This window comes from Desmodus rotundus, chromosome 2 (assembly GCF_022682495.2).
Source record: "Desmodus rotundus isolate HL8 chromosome 2, HLdesRot8A.1, whole genome shotgun sequence".
In the NCBI taxonomy this organism is placed as follows: Eukaryota; Metazoa; Chordata; class Mammalia; order Chiroptera; family Phyllostomidae; genus Desmodus; species Desmodus rotundus.
Window position 1 is genome coordinate 47,388,310 of NC_071388.1, and position 23,763 is coordinate 47,412,072.

The following is a 23,763-nucleotide window of genomic DNA, read 5'->3' on the forward strand; positions in this document are numbered from 1 at the left end:
CTGATCAATATGTAACCTAGTTTTATGCATGTTTCTGTTTAAAGGCACCTTATTTAATATATGCTGTTGACTCATTAACATTGAACTCACAGCCAATAGCACTATATTCATGCCCAAACGAAGCTTATCTAACCTGTATCTTCTCTATAAGGCACATATATCACAGCCTTCTTATGCTCAAAACACTAGACAACACTTTAGCACCACGCTCGGGAACTACTTTAAATAGCAAAATCACCACCAACAAACAAAAAACATGTGTAAACGTGGCACTAAATAGCCCCCAGAAAAGAAGCTTGTTCACGGCACAAGCACTGAAACACGAAGGCAGAGTTGTGTCATGTTCAAGCTCAGCTGGAACATGCATGAGCAGCTCAACTGTTTGTCACTCGGCTCCTATCTGCAAATGACCACTAAGTGCTGCAGAATATTGATTTTCATGTGACAAATGAATGTTCGCAAGTAGGCGAATTCATCAACACAGAACCCATGAAAAATGAGGATTGGCTGTCCCGATGGTTCTAGAGGTCTTCATTTTTCTTTCTCTCCTTCTGCCCGTTTTCCTAGGTGAGGGGCCGTGAGACGTATGAAATGCTGTTGAAGATCAAAGAATCTCTGGAGCTCATGCAGTACCTTCCTCAGCACACAATTGAAACATACAGACAGCAGCAGCAGCAGCAGCACCAGCACTTACTTCAGAAACAGTGAGTGTGTCCATGTGTCATTTTAGGAGGCGTTAGTCAGAGTGATGTCTCATTAGAGTGATTGGTGGGTGATGCAGGAGGTGAGGCTGGGAGACAGCAGGACGTGATAAGTTCAGGTGAGCTAGTGTGGGACACCTTTTTCAGTTTCAGCAGCCTCCTGTGTTTATTATCATAACCTTCCCTTTGAGAAGTTCCCCCTCCATTCTGAAATTGAATCCAAATTATTTCAACTGAATTACAAAGAGATACTAGCAGAGTTAGTTCTCTTCTCTCTACCCCATCCATACGCATCTAACAATATAAGAATTTTGAGTATGCATTCTATTCAAGTAATAATGTGTATATTTCAAAACATGTAATCTTCCCTTATCCCAATGGGTTATCTTGTCCATTTCCTTGGATACACACAAGCCACATTTGGGAAAAACCATTATAGAGTAGGGATAGCACATAGGTTTTACCATAAGTGACTTCCTTGAGTGCCGTGTTGGGAATGATTCTGAGACCCAGTGCATGTTCCTTGGGAAAATGCCTGCATGCAAAAGTGCAAAGTAGCATCATATTGTTGTCTTTTAGCATCCCTGTTCTAGGTTGTCTTCCAGCAATATGTTTTTGCATAAATTGGGCCAGATTTTGGAACCATATGTATATACAACCTTTTATATATTAATTTTTACCTTGACTCTTGGATCTTGGATGATGTGAATTGGTTTATGACTAACTAAAATAGAATAGCTCTTACAAAAGGAAGGGAAGTTGGTCAATCAGGACTCTACTTATACTTAGCCCTCTGTGGTTAAGAATAGCATTTGTTAGCTTAATTAAAATACTATGTCTGGACCGGAAGCATTGCCAGAGTCCCTGTAGATATATATAAAATGTATACATTTGGGGCCCACTTGAGTAATTCAAACATTTGACTTTACTTTTCAGGCAAAAAAAAAAAAAATGAAGCTGAACAATCTTGCCTAAGGCAAAGATTATCTTTTACAGTAGAGATATAAATGAACAATACATAAATTTTTCTCATATATTATTAACTACTATAGAGAAATAGCTATGGCAGGTATAATAAAGAAGGCTCTAAAGGAAAAAAAAAAGAAAGAAGGCTCATTGCTCTTTTTTTAATAAACATAAATGGAGTTGAGGATGTTGGACTGCATCTCTCGTGGTTGGGAGACACCCTCTAAGCCTTGTCGGCTATGGGGCGTGGGGTGGCAGGAGAGGGATAGAAAAGATGTGCTGTTTTAAAGGACTTTCGGCTCTTGAGTGTTAATAACCTTTGTCCTTGGAAGAGATCTCACCATTTACTTCTAGCATGAAAATTTTGCAAACCACAATTTTAAGGTTTTAAGTAAGGCAGAATAGAAAGGTTAACCATGAGGTTCCTTGGGGACATGGTTTTGAACTAGAATTTGGACTAGAAGTTGTAGGCAAAATTCCCATTGCCAATCCCAAAGATTTTTTAGGACATCAGATGGAAATATATGTTAACATGCTGAAGTGTAAACCTGATTTAGTTCTTACAAAATCATACAACAGGGAAGAAAGAAACAGACCTGTAATACCACTTACAAACCCAGAGAGAATAAGAGCCTTCCCCAACATGTGCATGCCATGGTATTAAGAAACTCTCCAGAATTGCCTCCAGTTCTCTCTGGAAATGTTTGGCTCAGCCAAAATGACCTCAGAAGAATGACACCGTAGCATATCTTGCTGACCTAGTTGCTCTGTAGTCCTCTTTTTGGTCTTCTTTCTAGTACAGGAAAAGTACTGCCAGAACAAATCGATGCCTATTAAGTGGTGTGGTTTTAAAAATCTGACCACCTGGCTTAAAGTTGGCAGTTTCTCCCTATAACGCACCCACAGTAAATACCGTGGGCTCTGTGGTGCATGTGCCCCGCTCCTCCCTTGCCGCACAGACACCACAACAGCCAATAAGGAAACGAACGAGAGTGGCTGTTACAGCAAAGCTTCACTCTATGGCCACGGAAACTTGAAATTCATATAATTTTCACATCATGAAATATTCTTCCTCTTTGAATTTTCTCACCCTTTAAAAATGTAAACTACATTCTTTACCGAGGGCCCAGGTTTGGCCCATTCACTTTATTTTGCAGGGCTTGTTCTAGACACAGGAGTGGCTCTTCCTTCAACGTTTCTTGAGGCTCAGATCCTTTAACATGTGTCCTTGGAAGCTGATACGTGTGTTCTAAAGTGGGGAGGTGTTAGAGATTTTGTTTGCCCCAGAAGGTTAGGCACACCCTTCCAGACTCAAAAGGTAAATGATGGTGCAACCCTATTATCAGTTAGACTGGAATAATTGACTTGATTCATATGACAAACTAGCAGTGAAGATATGTTGAGTGAAAGCACTAAGGATGGACATGAGAGAGATGGGGTTCCTGCCTTCCCATAAGTTTACAATTTAGTGATGAGTTCATAGCCAGAACACCTTTTGCATTTTAAGAAAGCTCTGGAAATTTATTCTCAGCATCCTGTAAAGTAAGACAATTTGAGACAGCTTCCCTAGATCATACAATAAGGGGAATAGCTTGGTGTCGTAGTTGCAGAGACTTTACAAGCCAGGAGGATCCACCTCAGTCAGTGCCGGACACGTGCTGTTAGTGTCTGTCTACGTGGCGTACATGAGAATACATTGCCTGGTACCCCTACGTGATCACTTATCCGGTGCTTACTGTCTGACTGGCTGGCATTGTGTAGAGAGAAATTATTTTCTAATTTTTATTTCATAAAGCAATCTATTTCATCAAAGAAGAAAATGCACCTTAAAATTGTTATTTTAAAAAGCCCCCCCACATTTTAGAGATCTATTATCACTTTTTTGCATGTGTAGGCACTGATATATAGTGAGGAATGAGTCGCCTCATAATGACCTGGGGTGTCCATTTAAAGTATCATTGCATGTTTTTGAGATGCTTTCTCAGTCTTGTAAGACCTAACTTTGGATATGATAACTTGTGCATGGAAATCTAACAGACTGCAAAATGAACTCTTTGCAAAATATAGACATTTAGTCTGATTTTGCCTTTGTTACGTTATATATACGTGGCTCTCCAATGATTGATATGCATCTATATAAATTCTCCATTTGCTGTATTCTTCAGCTGAGTTTTTTCAGCTCTTATTTTCATGTGTATTTCCCAGAAAGAGCATGAATAACTAGACAAAGAAAAATAGAAATTTAGTTTCCTGGTAATCATTTGAAAAGAATAAATCAGCTTGGAAATGCCTCCAATAGCCTATGATTTTTCTTTCCAAAAACATAGTTCCAAGGGTATGCTGGTAAGGAATCGATTTTATGCTTTTCTTTCTAGAAGAGAGAAAATTAGTGGGAAGGAAATACACTTCCTACAAGGTACTACTAACATATTTTCAGTTTAATTACTTCTATTAGATGCTCACTACTTGTGTTCTCTCTGCTTGGTTTTCATTCATGCATGGTTTTCCTTTTCAAAAGTTCCCCTCCAATTACCTTCATGATCATAGGCTTTATGAAGGATAAAATTTACACTGAGGTTTTGTGAATCAAATTGTTACAGGTATAAGTAGGTTTTGCACCATTTATAAATAAGTATGATTTTAGTTGATTTTTGCTCATAGTGGAATAAACACAGGGGTTATAGTTATAGAGGCCAGAATCTAAGGGGAGAACAAATTGGACCCATTTTTGAACTAAATGCCTTATACCTTCTTCATATTTTCAAGGGACGTTAACTCTCCAGATAGCTTTACAGAAACCACTTGAAACATTTTTAGCAATCTTTCGTTTTGTGTATTTTAGACCAATACTACTTTGTTTTCACTTTTCTTGTACTCTGTTCTCCTTGGCTTCCATCCTGATCTCTGGCCAACATAACTTAAATTTTTACTTGGCCTAACTCTTGATTTCCCATGGAAAATTACAATCTTTTTGAGTTTCTACAGGATAGACTCATTTTAATTTTAATATGATTATGTGATCTACTGAGGAGCCCTTAGCATTTTCTTTCCCCTTATGATCACTTGATGGTTGTGGCTCATTAGTAATACAGGTCAGAGAATATTAGCGCAGAGCAGGGTCTTCAAGACCAACGATCTAATGCCCTGAGGCCCCGATGAACTACACCTGTGGTTTTTATGGCCAGTTCATAATAAAGCTAAGATGAGAGTCAGATTTGGAAGGAACAGTTCTTTGCAATGTTCTGGGCTGCTTCATTAGTTAATACAGTTGTAATAATAAGACAAAAGCAAGCACCTATTCAATTTTTCTGCCTCTCTATCAGTCAGCTGATACTTATCCTTGTGGTTTCAATGTAAAATCCAATCTCCTTAAGCTAATTTGGATATGATTTTCTTCAATAAAGTTGATAATTTTTCCTCAGATTCATGTATCTGAGGATGATCATCATTGTAGGAAAGAGTAAAGAATGCCAATGTCAATGCTAGATCATATTTCTAAGTTTTATTTACAAATCTTACCCATTTCCAGAATATTTGTTTGAAATTGCCAGTTGCATAGATCAAAAACCAGAGGAGTATTGGCAGCTGCATGTGGTTTAACCTTATAAGTCATACAACTGCCCAAGCTTTTCTCAGTGTGCACGGTGTTACTCCCTGAACTTCAACGCTATGTTGGGAAGTCATCAGGGCAGAGATTCAGTAGCTCTGAATTGGTCACAAGGATAAAAACTCAGATTAATTAAATTCAGATAGATCAGATCACTTTTCTAAGCTCTCATATCTCACCTAAGAAATTATCTGAGTTCTAGGTCTCAAAGTTTGAACCCCTATGGTCCATACTCTCTTATCTTAACTAAAACATGATTTCTCTGTGCTGTCTCATTCAGGTCTTAGTCCATGAAAAGCCCCAAATGTACCATCCAAACAAGTTGTAAAAGCTATAGTCCTTCAGCTGACAGTAAATTACTTCTTTACTAGTATATTCTGGCATGTTTTTTAAGATGATCCTGGCTCTTGCTGGTGAGATAGTTTACTGCATCCCAGCCCTAACAAAGTAACAATGTCTTTGTTCCTTTGCAAGCAGTAAGTAAATGTGATTTAAAAGCCAGTTGGGAAACGATTTCCAAACAGTTCATGGAATTGCATAACCTTTAGCAAAATAAAGGGATTTGTTCCTGGCCTCTTTGTGGCATAATTGATTTCTTAATTATGTAAAAGTTGCTTTCATGTATTTGATACGTGCATTTATAGGCCAAGTTTGTGACTAAAGGATTAAGATATTTATCCATTTCAATCTGGGCACATACAAATGCTCATTAATAGTCCTTTACAAATGCATGATGATGCAGCCCCCCAGCCTGATAAGATCATATTTCTTCATACTTCATAGCTGGGCTAGACAGGAACAGTAATGAGGTGTCTTAATTGGGCAGATGACATTTTTCAAAAGATTAATTCTTGTCTCTGCATTCCCTTTTGCAAATAATCAAGTGCAATATGCCAACCACTGTGCTGAGCACCTTGACCTACCTTGTCTCAGTAGTTCTCACCTGGGTCAGTGGTGGAGCTCGTTAAAATATATATGTGAATACCTGGGCCCCAACCTGGTCTCAGGAGGGATCCAGGAAAGTGCACTTAAAAAAATGATAGGTGGTTCGGACCCTTGTGATTAATTACCACCACCTTACCTAATTTCTTCTTCATAAAAGTCTTGAGGAATCATCTCTGTGTAATTTTAAAAGAGAATAAAGAGGAAGGGACAGAAATAGCTTTCCGGGTGTTCTCTTCTATCCTGTGATCATGAACGTAGGAGGAGGGGTTTCTCTGCTCAGTTGATTTGAACATATGAAGTCCTAAGCTTTCACCTTTTGTTTTCTCTGGTTCCTCTCTGCAGTCTCCTTTCAGCCTGCTTCAGGAATGAGCTTGTGGAGCCCAGGAGAGAGACTCCAAAACAGTCTGACGTCTTCTTTAGACATTCCAACCCCCCAAACCGATCAGTGTACCCGTAAAGCCCCTTCTTTGTATTTTGAGTGTGTGTATTTGTTGTGCTTCTGTGTGTGTGTCTATTTGCGTACGTGTTTGTGTGTGTATCCAGCCCTTGAAAGCAGGACTTGAAGACACTGGCTCAGAGACACGACTGCTCAAAGTCACTAGTGAAAAGATCTTTGAAGGGACTCAAAACTTTACAAAGAAGGACATTTCCCGCAGATTCTGTATCCTTAGATCTGGCATTGACCAGTCAGGAACACCTGTGTTTATGAGCTTTTGTGTTGTTTCTTGGGAGGGAGGAGCTTCAGTTGGGAGAGGGTGTCAAGATGGTTATTAGAACCCTTTTCTGTTACCTTCTGTTGTGTTTCTAAAACTCATAAAGAAGCTTTTGAGCAGGTCTCAAACTTAAGATGTCTTTTTAAGAAAAGGAGAAAAAAGTTGTTATTGTCTGCGTATAAGTATGTTATAGGTGACTGAGAGATTCATTCAGGCCCTTTTAATGCTGGTCATGCAGTAATACTGCAAGTAGTAAACTAAGGTGTCAGGTGTACTGCTGGACAGAGAGGTGAAAATTACTGTAAGCAGCTAGTGTGGGAGCTGTTCTTTCACTCTTTTGAAGAACTGGCATTATTAGTATCCTCTCCTGCTACATAGGTAGAAAGTTCATTAGTGGTTACGTCAGATCCCACCATTGCCGCCATATGTCAGCATCTATGGTAGTCTTCCTTGCTCATGGAAACCCTGGAGACCTAACACCCGAAACTGTTGTTTAGGAGCCAAGGCAGGTAAACCTATTTTGTCATTTTAATAGGAGGGTAAAACTACTTTAGTAATGTTGTTCTAGGCAGTTACATAACATTCTTCAATTCCCAAAATGGAGTTAAAAGTCTTGTCACCAAATCCGTGATTAATGTGTTTGATTAGCACTCCTCTTCCTCTGTTCTACTCTGACACTAGCCATATCACTGACACTGCCCAAACTCCTTTGTCCAGGAGCCTGGTGTTTTGCTTATGTGATGTCCAAGCAGACACATGTTGAAACCAACACTCTTGGCCTAAAAATTAAAGATAGGGTTGATTGCTTTCTTTCTTGCTCTTTCTTTTTCTTTCTCTCTTTCTTTCTTTCTCCCTTCCTTCCTTCCTTCCTGCCTTCCTTCCTTCCTTCCTTCCTCTTTCCTTCCTTCCTCTCTTTCTTTCTTTCTTTCTTTCTTTCTTTCTTTCTTTCTTTCTTTCTTTCTTTCTTTCTTTCTTCTTTCTGTTCAGAGAGTTTAGAGAATCTGTTTCTTTCCATTTTAAAACCTGTTTTAAAATAATGTAAAGAATTAAAGAGTTTAGCGATCTCCTTTTTCCCTCATCTCCCCACACCAGGTCACCAGCTCTTGACTCTGTGTCACCACTAAATGACTTCTTGTTATTGAGGCTGTTGCTTTATGGATGTGTGATTTTAATTTTCAATAAACTTTTGCATCTTGGTTTATCCTGCAGTTTTTTCTTTTCTGTCTCTCTTGCCTTTTAAAAATTCTTTAAGTACTAGAATATTTCCATGTAGCGTTTCAAGTACCTATACCCACCACGTGTAAGTCAAAAGAAAAAGAGTAATAGAAGAGTTACTTTGGTTCTGTATGCACTCTGTCATTATTTCCTGCTTTTATGTAAGATTTTCTGTATCAAGATCATCAGTCCTAAAAATAAATTGCAATGCCTACACCAACTTGAAAATATACTTTAGTGCTGTGTATTCAATTTTATTGCAAGGAAACATGCACTATACTATTGGGTTGGCCAAGAAGTCTTTTTAGGGTTTTTTTTGTAAAATGAAAGATACATTTTTGATTTTCACCAATAACTTTATTGATTGAGATATATTGAGTATGTTGGCTCTCTTCCATGTGCTAAAACACTGATTGTTCCCAATGTTATACTTTTAACATGTTTAATCAGCCACAGCACCTTCTCCATACACTGCACAAATCTTTTATTTTTTTGCAACTACTGCACAAATCTTTTTTTTTGCATTTCAGTTGCATTTTTACCTTTCTTGAAATAATAAAGCATAATATGCTGAAAATGTTTATTTCCTTCCATCTTCAATATTAAAATGGCTACACAAAAATTCAACAATTTTGGTAAGTTTTTTTTAAAATACATGCTTCTGTGACATAGGCATTAGAAAATTTTCATCCAGACATTTTAGTGGAAGCTGTTGTCTAATGCTTTTTTTAAGAAGAAATAACAATATATTCCCATCTTTGAATAGGTGTGTTAAAAGCTTCAAAAACAATTGTTCTAAATAAAAATAATTAGTTTAGGGCTTAAAGAGTACTTAAGAAAAACATCTTTGAGAAAAAAAGTATATTAGTAAAATCAGGTGATCTTGTTACATTTGCAGAGTATTTTAATTAATCTAATAATTTTGATTTACAAATCCCAAAAGGGTTAATGTGTATGTTTAGTTCTTTAATGTTTGCTTTTTTTCCCCCAGAAGTTTTTTTCTTTACCCTATTTTATGTAAGTATATTGACGTATTTATAGTGACTTTTATGTAAATGCATATATTTGAACTGATGGAAAATATTTTAGAATTACAGTTGATCTGCCTAAAAATTAAAATGTTGCCCTTTGTATTTGGAAGCAAAATTACCCAGCTGGTGAAAAAGTGTACAGGCAGGGTTGTAGAGGGTGAAAAGTAGAGGAGAAACAATCATTTTCTGATGGTTCATATCTTCCCTTTTTATGACCTTCCTCACACCAGGGGTGTTTTGCTCTACTCAAACCTCTTTCCCCTCTCAGATTTCTACTCCAGAAATGGTTTGGTGAAATAGGTTTACTCTGAGGTATCACCAAATTATATTAAAGAGTTGCTTTTTAATTGGCAATGGAAGATTTAAGGCCAAAGAAGGAATCCTTTGATGGAATTCTAGGCATCTCCAGCAAAGTGGTAAAGACAACGTTAAATTTGTGTCTTCCCAAGAATTTTGACTCTCTACCACCTAGATCGGGGTGTCAAATGCATTTTCACTGGGGCCCACATCAGCCTTGCGGTTGCCTTCAAAGGACCGGATGTAATTTTAGGACTGTCTAAATGTAACTCCTCCTTAACAGTTAAGCGAGAACTCGGCACTGCCGCCAGGTAGAAACAAGGCGCCAAGCAGATAAAACAAGGTGGAGGGCTGGATTTGGCCCGTGGGCCTTGTGTTTGCCACCTGTGACCTAGATAGTTACTGGACTTAGAATCAGAAAACGTGCTTTCTAATCTTGGATGATCTAAATATCACTCGTAGCTCTGAGATGCTGAATTTAATCTTAGCAATGTACACAGAAGCCTAAGTTGTCAGAATTAAGAACTGGGATTTCACTCTACCAGGACTTCTCCGCAAAAGTAGAAATGCATGAAATGTGCCTTTTTGCACTGCTATTATGTTGGATCCCTAGGAAAGTCTAGTATGCCTCGGAGGAAACAGCCTGAGACTTATACCTTATTATTTTTCAAGAAGAATTGTGTTCTTACTTTTTTGTTTTTTGTTTTGTTTTGATTTGGTGGTGGTGGGAGTGGGGTATGAAAACCATAATAGCACAGGTCCTGTTGTGCTTGAATATTTTGTTCATCTCTTCAGATGCACCATCAGTCTTTGGGATTGTCTACTCAAGGACTGTGACATTATGTGTGTAAAGGAAAATATTTTTAAAAAGGTTGTTCTTCAAGGCCACACATTTGGCCATGTTCACTTTGCTACAGCACAGAGTGGTTATCAGAATATTATTTGTATGTCAGACATTGCAAACTTAACGTTGAACAGACTACCCTGACCTTTCACCCTGGGGCTTTAATACTCACTTCTACGTTAAAGGAGAAACATCCGGAATTTCTGACCTTTTCAGACTCTCTTCTTCGCATTCATTCAATCATCCTAATTACTGTATTTGCTCAATTAAGAATCCTTGCCACTTCCTCCTATTCTTAAACATATACCTCTTATCCCCTTAACCAAACACTAAAGCATTAAACATTTGGGGCTTGAGAGGAAGAGTAAAGGTAACCAATGTTTCCTGAGCACCTACTGATTATATGACAATTTCTAGGGTTCTTACACAATCTAATCTTCATAGCAACTCTTCTAGAATGTGTATAATGGCTGCTGTACAGATTAAGGAAATGAGACTCAAGGCACTTGCGTAACAAAGGCAATTAATTTGCGTCAGATCTGGAAGGTTACCCCAGACATTTTGGTTGACCCCAAAATTCATGTTCCTTTTTTGTTCATGTGTGGTTTCTAAACAACTTTCCTCAAAAATAGGTTAGGTGGCTTATAATAAATGAACTAATAAAATGGTCAAAAAACAGACTATAAAGGGAAAAGCAAAAGAGACTTGTAACAGGATTTGGAAGAAGGCATTTACTATAACTGAGCATCCAGGGAAAATGCAAAGCTTTCATTATATTTTTATTTTCCTAGTGGTGGACGTTAATGGTTCAGATAATGCTTCCATCAGCTCTTGTTGTATATTTGACTGATTTGGGGGAATGGGAGAGATAGACAGAGGTCTCTTTGGGTTGCACGGACCACCCTGCCCCTGGAGTACGGGCAAACAGGCTTCCTCGGTAATTTGTGGTGGGCAGAGCTAGAAGAGGAAACACCTGACAAAACATCTCTTGGGCACTTTGCTTGTGCTTTCCTGGAATGAACAGATGTTCCTCAGTATATCCAACTGGGCTGACTCTTATACATCGTGCAGTAGATTTGATGGTAGCTGGGGGGCTCCCTGTACTATATCCCTTGCTGCCTGATCTATTTCAGTTTCCCACGTTTCTCTTATGACTTTCTTTTTTAACATTTTTAAAAATATTTTATTTATTTATTTCCAGAGAGAGGGAAAGGGAGGAAGAGAGGGAGAGAAACATCAATGGGTGGTTGCCTCTCGTACACCCCCTAGTGGGGGCCTGGGCCACAACCCAGGCATGTGCCCTGACTAGGAATCGAACCAGTGACCCTTTGGTTCGCAGACCTGCGCTCAATCCACTGAGCCATGCCAGCCAGGGAGACTTCACCCATTTCTTGATTTTGTAACCTATTGCACACCACTATCTTATTTCCGGGAAGGTGCCACAGAATGGGGAAAAAAGAAAAGCACTTAGAGTAGGAGCAAGGAGACCTCTCTACTCATCATTTGGCAATGTGTGACTAGGGCACGTTTTTTCTTAGAGATTTAGATTTACCCATCTTTATAATAGGCAGAATGATTTTTGCCCATGCCTCCCCTGCTACACCATGTCCTCCTCCACAGGGATGTGAGAATCTTTTAGCAAATGGGTAAAGGAGAGCTTAGTAACCTGAAGTATCTTACAACTGGGAAAGCTTATTATATAAACATCTGTTTATACAACATGGATCTATTGTAATTTTGAATTCTTGAGAAGGACTAAAAAGAAAAATCAGTGCCTTCCTACCTTAAAGGCAGTGATGCTAATATGCAGCTGAACAGTTAATCGTACATTAATTGTCATGTACATTTATGCAAATGTGTATAGAGCATATTGTGTGCATCCCCTACCTGTGGAATGGGGCCACCCCTGTCTTGTGTAATCATGGAGAACAAGTGTGGCAGCATCACAGATCAAGTATACAAGTGTAACACTTAGGTACTAGAAGCATTTCTATTATGTTTTCAAACATTACTATACCATGTTTGTTTGAAAACTGGGTTCATTTGTGGAGCCTTCAAGATTTGTATTTTATATATAGTTGTGTGTGTATATACATACATACACATGTATACATGCAAATAAAAAGGAAAGAAACATTATTTCTCTCTCCTCTAATATGTCACTGCAGCAGTGAGGAGGCAAACAGAAACACAATAATACATTTTGTTGATAAGTATAGAAGGGGAGCTTCTCCCATCAAAGGTTTGAAACATGCTCAGAGTCTAATCTCCACTCTTTGGTCACAGTAATTATTCACTGCTAATGCCACATGATCTATAAAGCTTTTCATATTATCTACTTCAGTTTTCACTACGGCCCTACAAGGTAGGTTGGATTATTATCCCTATGTATCCAAATGTATCCACTCTATGAGCTTCCCAAAGGTGCAACCATCTCTCATTAGTTTTCCTTCCTCTGGCGTCTAATTCCCACAGCAAGTGTATATATGTACTTAGTTTACACAGTTTCCCTGTGAGAAAACAAATGCAGGGATGTTTCGTGGCTTGCACAGGGTCTTATAGCTTCCTGAAGACTTAAACTTCCATTTTCTGACTTGCCTGTCCTGACTCTAGTGGACATCATTAGTTCTATATTCAAAGAAGAAGTCAGAAATGGCATTTGAGTCTGGAATGCCACATGTAATACAATACATAGTATGACAAACCAATTCTAGTAAATTTGCCTTCAATTTCCAAATTGAAGTTATGCTGAATGGAAAACTTTTTTTCCTTTGTCTCTCCCAGGAGACTTGTGGAAAGTCAACAAAACAGTTACTTGGGCTCCAGGGCTCTCCTGCGTATAGCAGCTATAGGCGTTCCAAATGGTTACTCTGTGGCCCATGAACATCTAAACTGACAAAGCCACATTTCCACACTGAGGCCTCTGCATAAAAGCATGCTCTGTTGCCAAAGGCCCTGTTTGATTGATTGGCTTTGTAGTTATTTTCTGGATATATCAAATGGCCTAGGAAGCTACAAATGAAATGCCTCAGTTACCATTTGAGCTTGGCATCTCCACATCTTTCATAAGCCTTTGCGTCTTCACTCAGTTCTTTTCCTCACTGATTTTTAAACTTGTTTAAGTTGACAGGCAACAGAGGGCAAAAGGGCAGAGAAAATGACAAAGGAAAGAGGAGAGTGCAGTTATTCTGCCTCTCACAAAGGAGAAGCTTTAGGAAGATATTCAACTTTGTAGTCTACACAATGAGGAAAAATATGATTTGATGACAGCATTGTGACCCTTCCCTAGTCAGAAAAAGTTCTCAGATGGGAGTGCAGATAACTTCTTATCAGTTCTGGAGGAATAGTTCTGCAACTGTACAGTTTAAGGCCATGTTTTAATCTAAGACCTGTTGGAAATGCCCAGTCCCCATGCTTCAGTGTCCCTTGCTCACCGTCATTCTGACCTTTGTGTTCCCAGGACCTCGATGCAGTCTCAGACCTCATACGGTAACAGCTCCCCACCTCTGAACAAAATGAACAGCATGAACAAGCTGCCTTCCGTGAGCCAGCTTATCAACCCTCAGCAGCGCAACGCCCTCACTCCCACCACCATTCCTGACGGCATGGGAGCCAACAGTAAGAGCATCTCCCTTCAGCAGCAGCTGAAGGGTCTCCAGGGCTAGTGTGAGAGGAAGACTCTGCTTTGGGACGGGGGAAAGGCTTGCTCTTAAGCTAAGTGAGAGGCACAATGGGACAAAACAGATCCAAGTTGAGTGGTTTGAGTTTCTCACCGTAAACATTTTCTTGCTTTTGAGCTATGTGGTTCTTTACAAAGGACTTGTAGAAATGAAGAAGGCCATTTCTTTAATAGGGATAAGAATCTCTGTGAAAAGAATAGTCCACTCCTATCAACATAGGCAAAGGCTCACCTCCTACATCCTTTGAGATAGTCAAAGGCAAATATATCCAACCTGTGGGAAGTAGCGTGGTGTGGTGGACTTAAAACCTAAAATATAGTACAGTCTGGACCCTATTGCAGTGTTACCTATGTAACTATGGACAGCACACCTCTTTGCTCTAATGCTCAGCTTTTCGTTCATAAAATCATCGCTCTGCACAATTTAACATTTTATGATTCCATGTCCCTGAAATCTTAGCCTTCTCCACTTGTCTAATCCATTCCGTGCACAATCATTAATGAAATGACATAGGGAAAGGAGTTTCCCTTTCACTTATTTACACACAGATTCCTCATAACAACTGTAACTTAAGTGGAAGTTATAACTTTGTTTCTTAAGTATAACTGTAAGAAACAAAGTGATATTTGGGCATCCAAGTTGATGATGATTGGTATATAGTTTTGTTGTAAATAAAATTATTTTGTCCACTAGAACTAAATCTAGCAAAGTGGATAGCCAAAGTTGAAAGAAAGAAAAAGGATGGTAAAAATGCAGAAGGATATATAACATCTTCAGGGATGCAGGAGCCTGGATTCTGTACATGCATCCTGTAACCCTCCCCCACTTCATAAAATGGTGCCTCAATACTCTCTTTTGAAATTTTCCAGCATTTTTACTAAGCCTTTTGTATTTTCAGTGTTTCTTTGAAGAGACTGGGTTTTCTTAAAGAAGTTAAGGCAGGGTAGAATTGGGACTCTCTATGGTCTGTTGGCACATGTTCAGATTTTAATGAGCTGGAGACGTACGTGGTAGAGCAACAAAGATGTGAGAGCCAGACTGCCCACTCAGTAGGGATAAATGAAACCTGAGACTCAACCCCTGACTCCTTGGCAATAAAAGAAAAAGGAATCATTTACTTTTTCCTTAATTTCTTTTTTATGAGATCTTAGAGTCCTCAAGTTTTTCTTGGGATGACCAAATAGTAGTAATGATCATTAGGTCCTTGACATTTGTGTAACAGGATTTGTCTACTTTTTCTTATGTACATATCACAATTTTCCTTTGCCGTCATCAGGAAAGTCAGAGGGGAACTGGCGAGACACGGGAGTCCTGTGCTCTTCAGCTGGCCCATCAGTGGCAAAGGTCTTTTCCCTTTGGCACACTACTGCTCACTAAAGTAGAAAAATTAAATTTCATCCTTTTGTAGACATGTTGTTTGATACATTTTTACCTGGAGACAATGTTGGTTTCATAAATATTAAGCTTCTCTTCTCTGTAAGTGAAAGCTCACAGTTTATGATTTAGTAAAAAAAGTAAATAAATTCAGTGTGTTGATGGTGTTCCCAAATACAATCCTGAAATGGGCCCAAACAAAGAACTAGAATGTGTTTTTTCATTCCTCCTTATTAGGTTTATGGGTCTCTACAAATACTGCAATAAATCCTCCTATTCCTATTCCTAAATACATATAACTCCCCCATTCACAGATTTGTTCATTTGTTCACTTACCATAAGGTGACTGAGCATCCAGTCTGTGCCAGGCACTGTGCTAAGATCTTTGGGGATCTTTGGAGATAGGTACAAGGTCTGATCGCCATGTTTAAGGGGATTAATCCAGTAAGGGAGGCAGAAATATAACCCATGAAGGCTGATGCAATGAGGAAAATATTAACATTGGGAGCAATGAGCAATTGAATAGAACTTTAGAACTAGAGAAAAGTGGGAAGAGATTGTCTTAACAGATTGTCCAAAAGTCAAGAAGTGTGTAATCAGGTTTTAGTTCGGTGACTATTCTGACTGATGAGATGTAGGGTGTGTGAAAGGCTGTAGTGAGAGATATGACTAGAAAGGAAGCCTGTTAGATTAGGTACATTAAACCATGCAAGATGGACCACTGGGATGCTGGTACATGATGATGGTAGTAACCCTCTCTGTTCCTCCTGCTTCTGTCCAGTTCCTATGATGGGCACCCACATGCCAATGGCTGGAGACATGAATGGACTCAGCCCCACCCAAGCCCTCCCTCCCCCACTCTCCATGCCATCCACCTCCCACTGCACCCCCCCACCTCCGTACCCCACAGATTGCAGCCTTGTCAGGTGAGTCCACAGCATGTGCCCTTGGGGGCCTGTCCTAAGCATCTCTGGGTGGTGGAGGGTGGACATTGTCCAAAGTTAATAGCACAGTTGGAAAGAAAGAAAGCATCCCTGTGGTTGAAGTTCAGCTGCTATTATCTCTGATCCATGGAGTGATCAGCAGTGTATAATCAAGGAACATCACTGTAATCAACATGGGGAAAAGTGAAAATATAATTTTATAGGCATATAATTTTTCATGCCTGTTCCCCCAGCTTCACTTGCTCCCTACTTCCTCCCTCACATTTTTAAACTGTCAGTTTTGGCCTTCAAATTGGTGCCCAGGGCTGGGGTTCCCCAAATGGCAGTAAACTTGCTATCTTGCTCCCTTTTCTGCTCTCTAGGACTCATAGCTCTCAGCCACCATGGGATGATCAATTTGAAATTGCATGCCCATAAAAGAGTTTTCACGTTAGTAAAAATGATAGTGACTTTCAAGGAGCTGGTGGCCTCTGCTGCTTTGCTATATGGGAAATGGGAACACTTGAGGCAAAGTTCATAGCAAGAAGAGAGAAATGCATGAAGCCTGAAAGATCTGTTTCCCACAGAGGCAAGAGTATGTGCCCAAATCTCATGCATAGGGCACATCATCTGCCCCTGCTTCATGTGCAGAATGATGCTTTCACTTGGCTGCTAGAATAATGTGTGTCGATCTCCATGTGATTGGTGCAATAAAACTAGCAGCATCAGTCAGAGGGGCAGTAAAATGCATAGCTCATCCCACCCAGGGTCTGGTTCTGTGACAGACAGTGGTGGCATCATCAGTCTGAGACCAGCACCAAAAAAGGAGGGAGCCTGTATTCCAAGGAGGACAAAAAATCAAAAAGCATTAAATGACTTCATGGCAGAGAGTGGCCTACAATTTATCATAGTTTCATGAACCTATCCTAAGGACAGGATCCATTCTCAGAAACATTCTCAGAACCCTCATATACAAAACAATTACAGTAGATGATGTTTTTAAAGTGAAGAGCCAGGAGGCAAGAGGGCTGAGAATGTGACCACTGGACTCCTTCCTTTCACCCCCCTGCAATGGCTCCTAAAGCACTTATATGGAGACCCTGAGGATTTAGTCACCATTTGAAAATTGCTGCCCTGAAGCAATCCTTACAGTTGATTTTAATTTTCCTGGACCTAATGTTCAAGTCACTAATTATCCCCGAATCTCAAAGCCAAGCACCACATACATTTCACCTCTCTCTCTAGTCTCCTCTGTAGGGCATCCCAGGGCAAAATGTTGGGTTTTCCTTTATCTCTCCAATGCAGTTGGGGTGAACTTTCTTTTTCTGTTTCCTCCTTCCTCTTCCCTCCTCCCGCTGCAGTTTCTTAGCGAGGTTGGGCTGTTCATCATGTCTGGACTATTTCACGACCCAGGGGCTGACCACCATCTATCAGATTGAGCATTACTCCATGGATGTAAGTAACTGTTAGACTTTTCTCTTGAGTTTTATTTCTTCGTTTCCTCCCTCTGGTGACATCCACCTTCTAGTTTAATCCCCCTGGCTTTAAAATATGTTTTTGTCATACCCCTAATCCTCAGTTTGGATGGAATCCATAATCATATTAGAAAGATTTCCAGACCTCAGCTTGTACACATATGAGATGCTTAACAATCAACCTTCCTCAGCTTGTCTGGTCAGTCAATTAGCTATTGCTTGCATACTATGTACAGAGTGGGAAGAGGAGATCTAATTCCCACCTTCAGGAAATTTATAATCTCTAAATTCAGAGAACTTTTGGGATGTTCTCATTAATTGGTATTAGATCCCAGGGAGTATAGCAGGAAGCAGGTGATATTTTTCTCACTTTAAAACATGGAGAGACGAAAATATAGGCATTTGCCATGATGAATTGATGGCAGAATCAGGAATATAAATGTAAACTTCTGGCCTTTAACTCTGTTCACTGGCCTTTTCTGACCTTCCTTAAAGTTGGACCTGAAGGGGATCAGCTGCTCCTCTCGGTGAGAACCATATGTTCCTCATCTTCAGTTCTATCACAGGAGGGCTCAGACAGCCCTGATCACTGGGAAAGATCACTAGTCATGGGTTGAAATCCTATCTCTGCTTTTCAGTTATGATGCAAACTTATGGTTATCACTTTGCCTTTCTGGGCCTCAATTAATCTAATTGGGTTCAAAATCATGCTCTTCTGACTTTTACATTCTTTGGTTTGTATTTTGGAGCAAGCTGGGTGGAAGGGGACATTTCTTGCTTCCTACACCACTGCTTGAACTATTGCTCACATGGGAGCTTGTATTAATCTGATTTTCCTCCCAGGCTGCTGCCCCCTGTGCTGCTCTTTTTGGGGTTAACTATCCTTCCTGTCTACCAGCTTCCAGAGGTCCCTTTGGACTGGTGGAAGATCCTCTCTGCCTCTGCTTCTGCATCTGTAGTTGGGACTTTTTTCCCTCTCCTTGAGCACCGATGCCAGAGATGCCCTTGTAGCATGAGAATGCCCCAGCCCTGTGGTGACAAGTATATGCTGTGCTGCCCCATGCCCGCCCTTCTTCACCCCATAAATCAGCTCTGGCTGCTGCTCCCTGGTGGTGAAAACTATAGAGAAAGCTTTCGGAGTTAGTTCTGACAAATTTTAGATAACTTTACACTGATACCCATCCATTGAAAACAACAGAGGTGCCCTGTGATTGAGAGCCCTACACGAAGGAACAGAGAATGTGTCTCTTCCCTATTTTTAAAGTTATACCTTCTACCTGCTCATTTGTCCCCACTGGGGAGTGTGTCAGGATGGCTATTAGGATATGAAGATGTTCTCCACAAGTACATCTCTGCTGGTGTTGGCTAGGTCTTGTGCCAGTGTCTGGACCACAGCTTTCTTACCTGTCAGTTATGGGCTAAACTCTATCTAGAGAGTCATGCAGATTAATGGAGCTCAGTTTATAAAGAGGTTTGGACTTACTTAGAGTTTCCAGAGCCTGAAGAACTATGTTCACTTGTCTATTTATGGATCACCTTCTCTATAATGTATTCTTCTGCTAGAATAGGAAATTGGAGTACCCATACTGCAAAATTCCAAATCAAGAAAGATTGGGAAGCTATCTAATTTCTGCATCCTCCCCTCAGCTTCTTCCATCTCATCATTGGAAATAGACACCTCTTTTTCAGCTTGTCTCTCAATACCAGTCTAAGTTATTTGGCACCCCTTCCTGGAAAAAGAATGCCATTAAATTTGGGAGTTTTCATAAGTATCCCCTCTAAGATACAAGGACGGGTTTATAGTAATACAACAGTAATAATACAAATGGTTTAGATTTATATAGTATGCTTTATAATTTGCAAGATATTTTCATATCCACATTTACATGAGTTCACAATGACCTAAAAAGGAATTGTATTTCATTTTACCAATGAGGCCAGTAGAGAATAAATGACTTGATGGAGGTCTAGAACCAGTCAGTGACAGCAGCACCTTTGCCAAGGTCTTCTGGCCCCAGGAAAAATGTTCTTTCTACCCACCATGCCTTTTCACAAAATAAAGGAAAAATAAAATAAAATAAATGTGCCATCACTAAAACAAGCTAATGAAGAGCTACTATAGATAAATGTAAGAGATGCCATGACCATTAATTAAGATCAACCATGTTTTTAATGCCTTCTACCCTCACCCATAGAACGTGGGCACATCGTCTGCATTTTGGTACCCTAATTTATCCGAGCATTGGGACAGTTTTGGCTGTTAGGGTAGTTTTAGGTACAGAGGCTGTCCTGAGTCCTCAATCCATTCCCTTGTGCAAATTTACACTTGTGGATTTCTCTGATCTTCAGCTTTCCTACCTAAAAATAAGTGTAATAATATCTACCACTAATCTGAGCATTAAGTGAGATTATGAATATACAATAATTAGTTAGGAGGCTGGCATGTAGAAAATGTTTAATAACTGATAGTAATCTTTTCTTCTCATTGCCTCATTTGCGTGGTAGTGATAGTCAGAAGGTACTTTTTTACCTTATGTTTTTGTTTTGGGATTTTTTTTCCCTCTGATCTAGCTGTTGTCCCCGTCTTACTAAGGAAGGAACTAAGACCAGTAAAGAACGAGTGAAGTTCTGTCCGCAAGCAGAGATGGCATCTCAAGGCTGTCCCCTTGTGCTTCGTTGCATGTAGTGCCAAAGGTTCTTGGAGAGCTACTTTATTTTCTAATTTAGGGATCAATAAATTGTGGTCAGTTAAACCAAAGCACTGGGGAATGACAAAATGGTATAGACTAAATGTCAGTCTCTCAGTCCTAATTCTCCCTAACTTCCTTTCCTGTTGTACAGGATTTGGCAAGTCTAAAAATCCCTGAGCAATTCCGACATGCGATCTGGAAAGGCATCCTGGACCACCGGCAGCTACATGACTTCTCCTCCCCTCCCCACCTCCTGCGGACCCCAAGTGGTACTTCTACAGTCAGTGTGGGCTCCAGTGAGACCCGGGGTGAGCGTGTTATTGATGCTGTGCGCTTCACCCTCCGCCAGACCATCTCCTTCCCACCCAGGGATGAGTGGAATGATTTCAACTTTGACATGGATGCTCGTCGCAACAAGCAACAGCGTATCAAGGAGGAGGGGGAGTGAACACTTGCTATGTGATCTCTTTCCATCCTCTTGCCATCTGCCCACCCCCTACAAGGCCCTACAGCTTGACCTTCAAAGCATTCTCTTTATAATCCTCTTCTCAGTCTGGTTTTTTAAGGAAAGGAGAAGTAAGAGGCTACATTTATCTGATATCCAACCTAAAGTCTGATTCTGATTCTGGCTTCAAGCCTTCCAGTCTATTGCTTGCAAGACTAACATTGCTATGGATAGGTAGAAATGAGCAAAAAAGCAGTTAGTGTCCTCTTAAGCTGTAGAGATCTCTCATTGACTTTTATAAAGCATTTTCACTCTTATAGTCTAAGACTATATATTTAAATATATAAATATACAGTATATATTTTTGAGCGGGGGGGCATTGAGTATTGTTTAAAATGTAATTTAAAGGAAAGGAAATCAAGTTGCACTTATCAACTTTTTTTTTTTTAATTTACTTGTTTTGGATGGCTTATATATACCCCTTCTCTCAAGGTATAGCATGTATGGTAATACCTATTTAGAGCTTGTGGCACATGTGAGTGACAGTTATGTATATGTCCTTCAGTTCTTTTGATGCTAAACAAATGCCATGTCAGACCTTTGGGTAGATCAAGTTGAACTTATCATTACTTATTATGTAGGTGAGACTATATACACGTGTGCATGATTCCCATGTTGGTATATTTTATGTTACTGATATCCCTACTAGTGACGGTGATTCACTCTGGAGTTATTTAGTCCAATTGCAAGAAAAAGTTCATATTCACATTATCACACACCACAGAGAGGAAATATCCTCTCTTGCTTGGAATTTGGGTCATGACTAAAACTCAAAAGGACCAAGGCAGCCAATTCAAAAACACCTGGTATCATCTATCTGGATATATCAATAATTCCCTCAAGTTTAAAAACAGACACATGATCTCTTAGTATTTACTGGGAAAACATTTGTGGCCACTGTAGGAGCCTTAAAATGAAATTTATGACTAGATTGACTTACTCAATTCCACATTTGCTACCTTGCATATAATTAAGGTTGAGTTGATTGGGATAAAGGCCATCTACCTAGTTCTTACTGAAGTCATAATGTCTGTTAAGAATATCCAGGAAAAGCAGATATTACATGGAAATAATGAAGCTCCACTAAACAGTAGGAGATCCCAGTGAGCCATGTACTGAAATTCCTGGAAGACCTCTTGGAATATAGATAATATTATTTCATAAATGTTTCTTTTAAAGACCCTCCTATTTTATAAAATTCTGCATGTAGAGGCTTGTTTATCTTTCTCTCTCCAAGCTTTAAAACAGGAGCAGTGGTTTGGAAAACATGGACTTAGGAGATTATTTTTCTCCTGTGGAATCAGTTAGATCGCTCTGTCACTTTTCTTTTTTGATCAATGAGAGTTTCGCTTTGTTGGAAAGTAACTGTGAGAACCCACTTCCCCATTCGCTCTCTTCTGGACTGTGCATAGACATAAAAATGTCCCCACAGTCCTGGGGATACGCCTTCCACAGGATGACCTGTTGCTTGAACCATATATACAAAGACTTGTCTTCAAAGTTTAAAAAACATGACAATATTCCACTAAATATTTCAGAAGCATATTTTGTAGCAAATACTTTTTCACACTATAAAACAAATATTTTGTATATATGCTAATGAGCTCTAAGACCCTCTTCTATTTTCTAGTAAAGGGCTCTCATTGCCCATAAGATTCCATTTTTATTTTAAAGTGCAAAAGGGCTAATGTGGCTCTACAATATGATGTATGAGTGTCATCTGAAAGTGTATATATGTTTTGAGTGTGAAATTGCATATTTTGTGTTTCAGTTATTTTTTTCTTTTTGGGTTAGTGGGTTTTTCAGAACCACAGTTGAAACATTTTATTATTATTATTACTATTATTATTATTATTGTTATTGTTATTGTTTTTATATTTTCATTGAAACACCAGTTAGTAAAACTAAGAGGTCAAATTAAAAAAATGCCATAACTGTAAGATGCGGGGAGGGAAACTTGATGTTTTTTATTATTTTTGTTTTGTATGTTAAAAGAGAGTGAGTCCTGGATTTCAAAGGTTCATTGTGCTTCAGTGGTAGTATGCACTGGTAACTTGTGGAACAAGCAGGCAGCTTTGAAAACTTATTGAGGGGAAGAATAAAAGCTGTGCCTTAGCAAAGCTAAGAGGACAAATGGCTTCCTCTGTTGTCCTGAGTGTTTGAATAAACTTAAGGGCTTCTTCGGAGCTATTTCAGCACTATTTCGATGGCACTAGGGACTCAGAAATTCGTGTACTGTATCTCATGGGTTTGGCATTAGCCCAGCCCAGGTGCAACTACTGGCCTCACCTCCTGGTGGAAACTCACACTCTTTGAGTATATGAGTAGCTAGGAGAATGGGGTGATAGAATATTGAGGGTAGATGAGTAAGAGTGTGCTTAATGAAGTTCTCGTGGCCTCAGCTCAATGCAGTTAGCTGAAGAATGGATAGGTTTTTGTTTGGAGGTGGTTAGAGACACAAATGGAGAACAGAACTTTCTTCGTTAAATCCATTAATATTTGTCTGTTGATATTCCCCTAAAATGCAGTATGTGGGATGTTGAATGTTAAGGGTTCTGTTTTTTTTATTATTTTTATAATTGTACAAAGATTAGTAAATGTTAAATGTTTTATGTACCTTATTAATGTTTTTGAAAAATAATTTCTTATAGATGTGATACTTTTTTTTTGAGCTTCAGTTGCTTAATTTTTGGTATTTTGTATTATGGGCCATTAGTGAGCCAGAGGCAAATCTATAAGTCACTTATGTTTACCAAGACATGCAATAAAATTTAAAAATGAATAAAAATGCATTGAG

General features: G+C 39.3%; 1 protein-coding gene across 10 annotated transcripts in view; it reads left to right on the plus strand.

Annotated features, from left to right (window-relative positions):
- Positions 1 to 23,763, plus strand: part of TP63 (tumor protein p63) — a 230,171-nt gene extending 206,408 nt beyond the window's left edge. For 4 of the 10 annotated variants that reach the window (XM_045199286.2, XM_045199289.2, XM_024564730.3 and 1 more), the window contains 5 exons: positions 568 to 704; positions 13,780 to 13,937; positions 16,155 to 16,299; positions 17,658 to 17,751; positions 20,613 to 23,763. In XM_045199286.2, the coding sequence (XP_045055221.1) occupies positions 568 to 704; positions 13,780 to 13,937; positions 16,155 to 16,299; positions 17,658 to 17,751; positions 20,613 to 20,909 (831 nt within the window). In that variant the 3' untranslated portion in view covers positions 20,910 to 23,763. Of the gene's footprint in view, positions 1 to 567; positions 705 to 6,561; positions 6,985 to 13,779; positions 13,938 to 16,154; positions 16,300 to 17,657; positions 17,752 to 20,612 lie in introns of those variants that run through there. The other 6 variants (XM_053918212.2, XM_053918210.2, XM_053918211.2 and 3 more) reach the window with 4 other exon arrangements.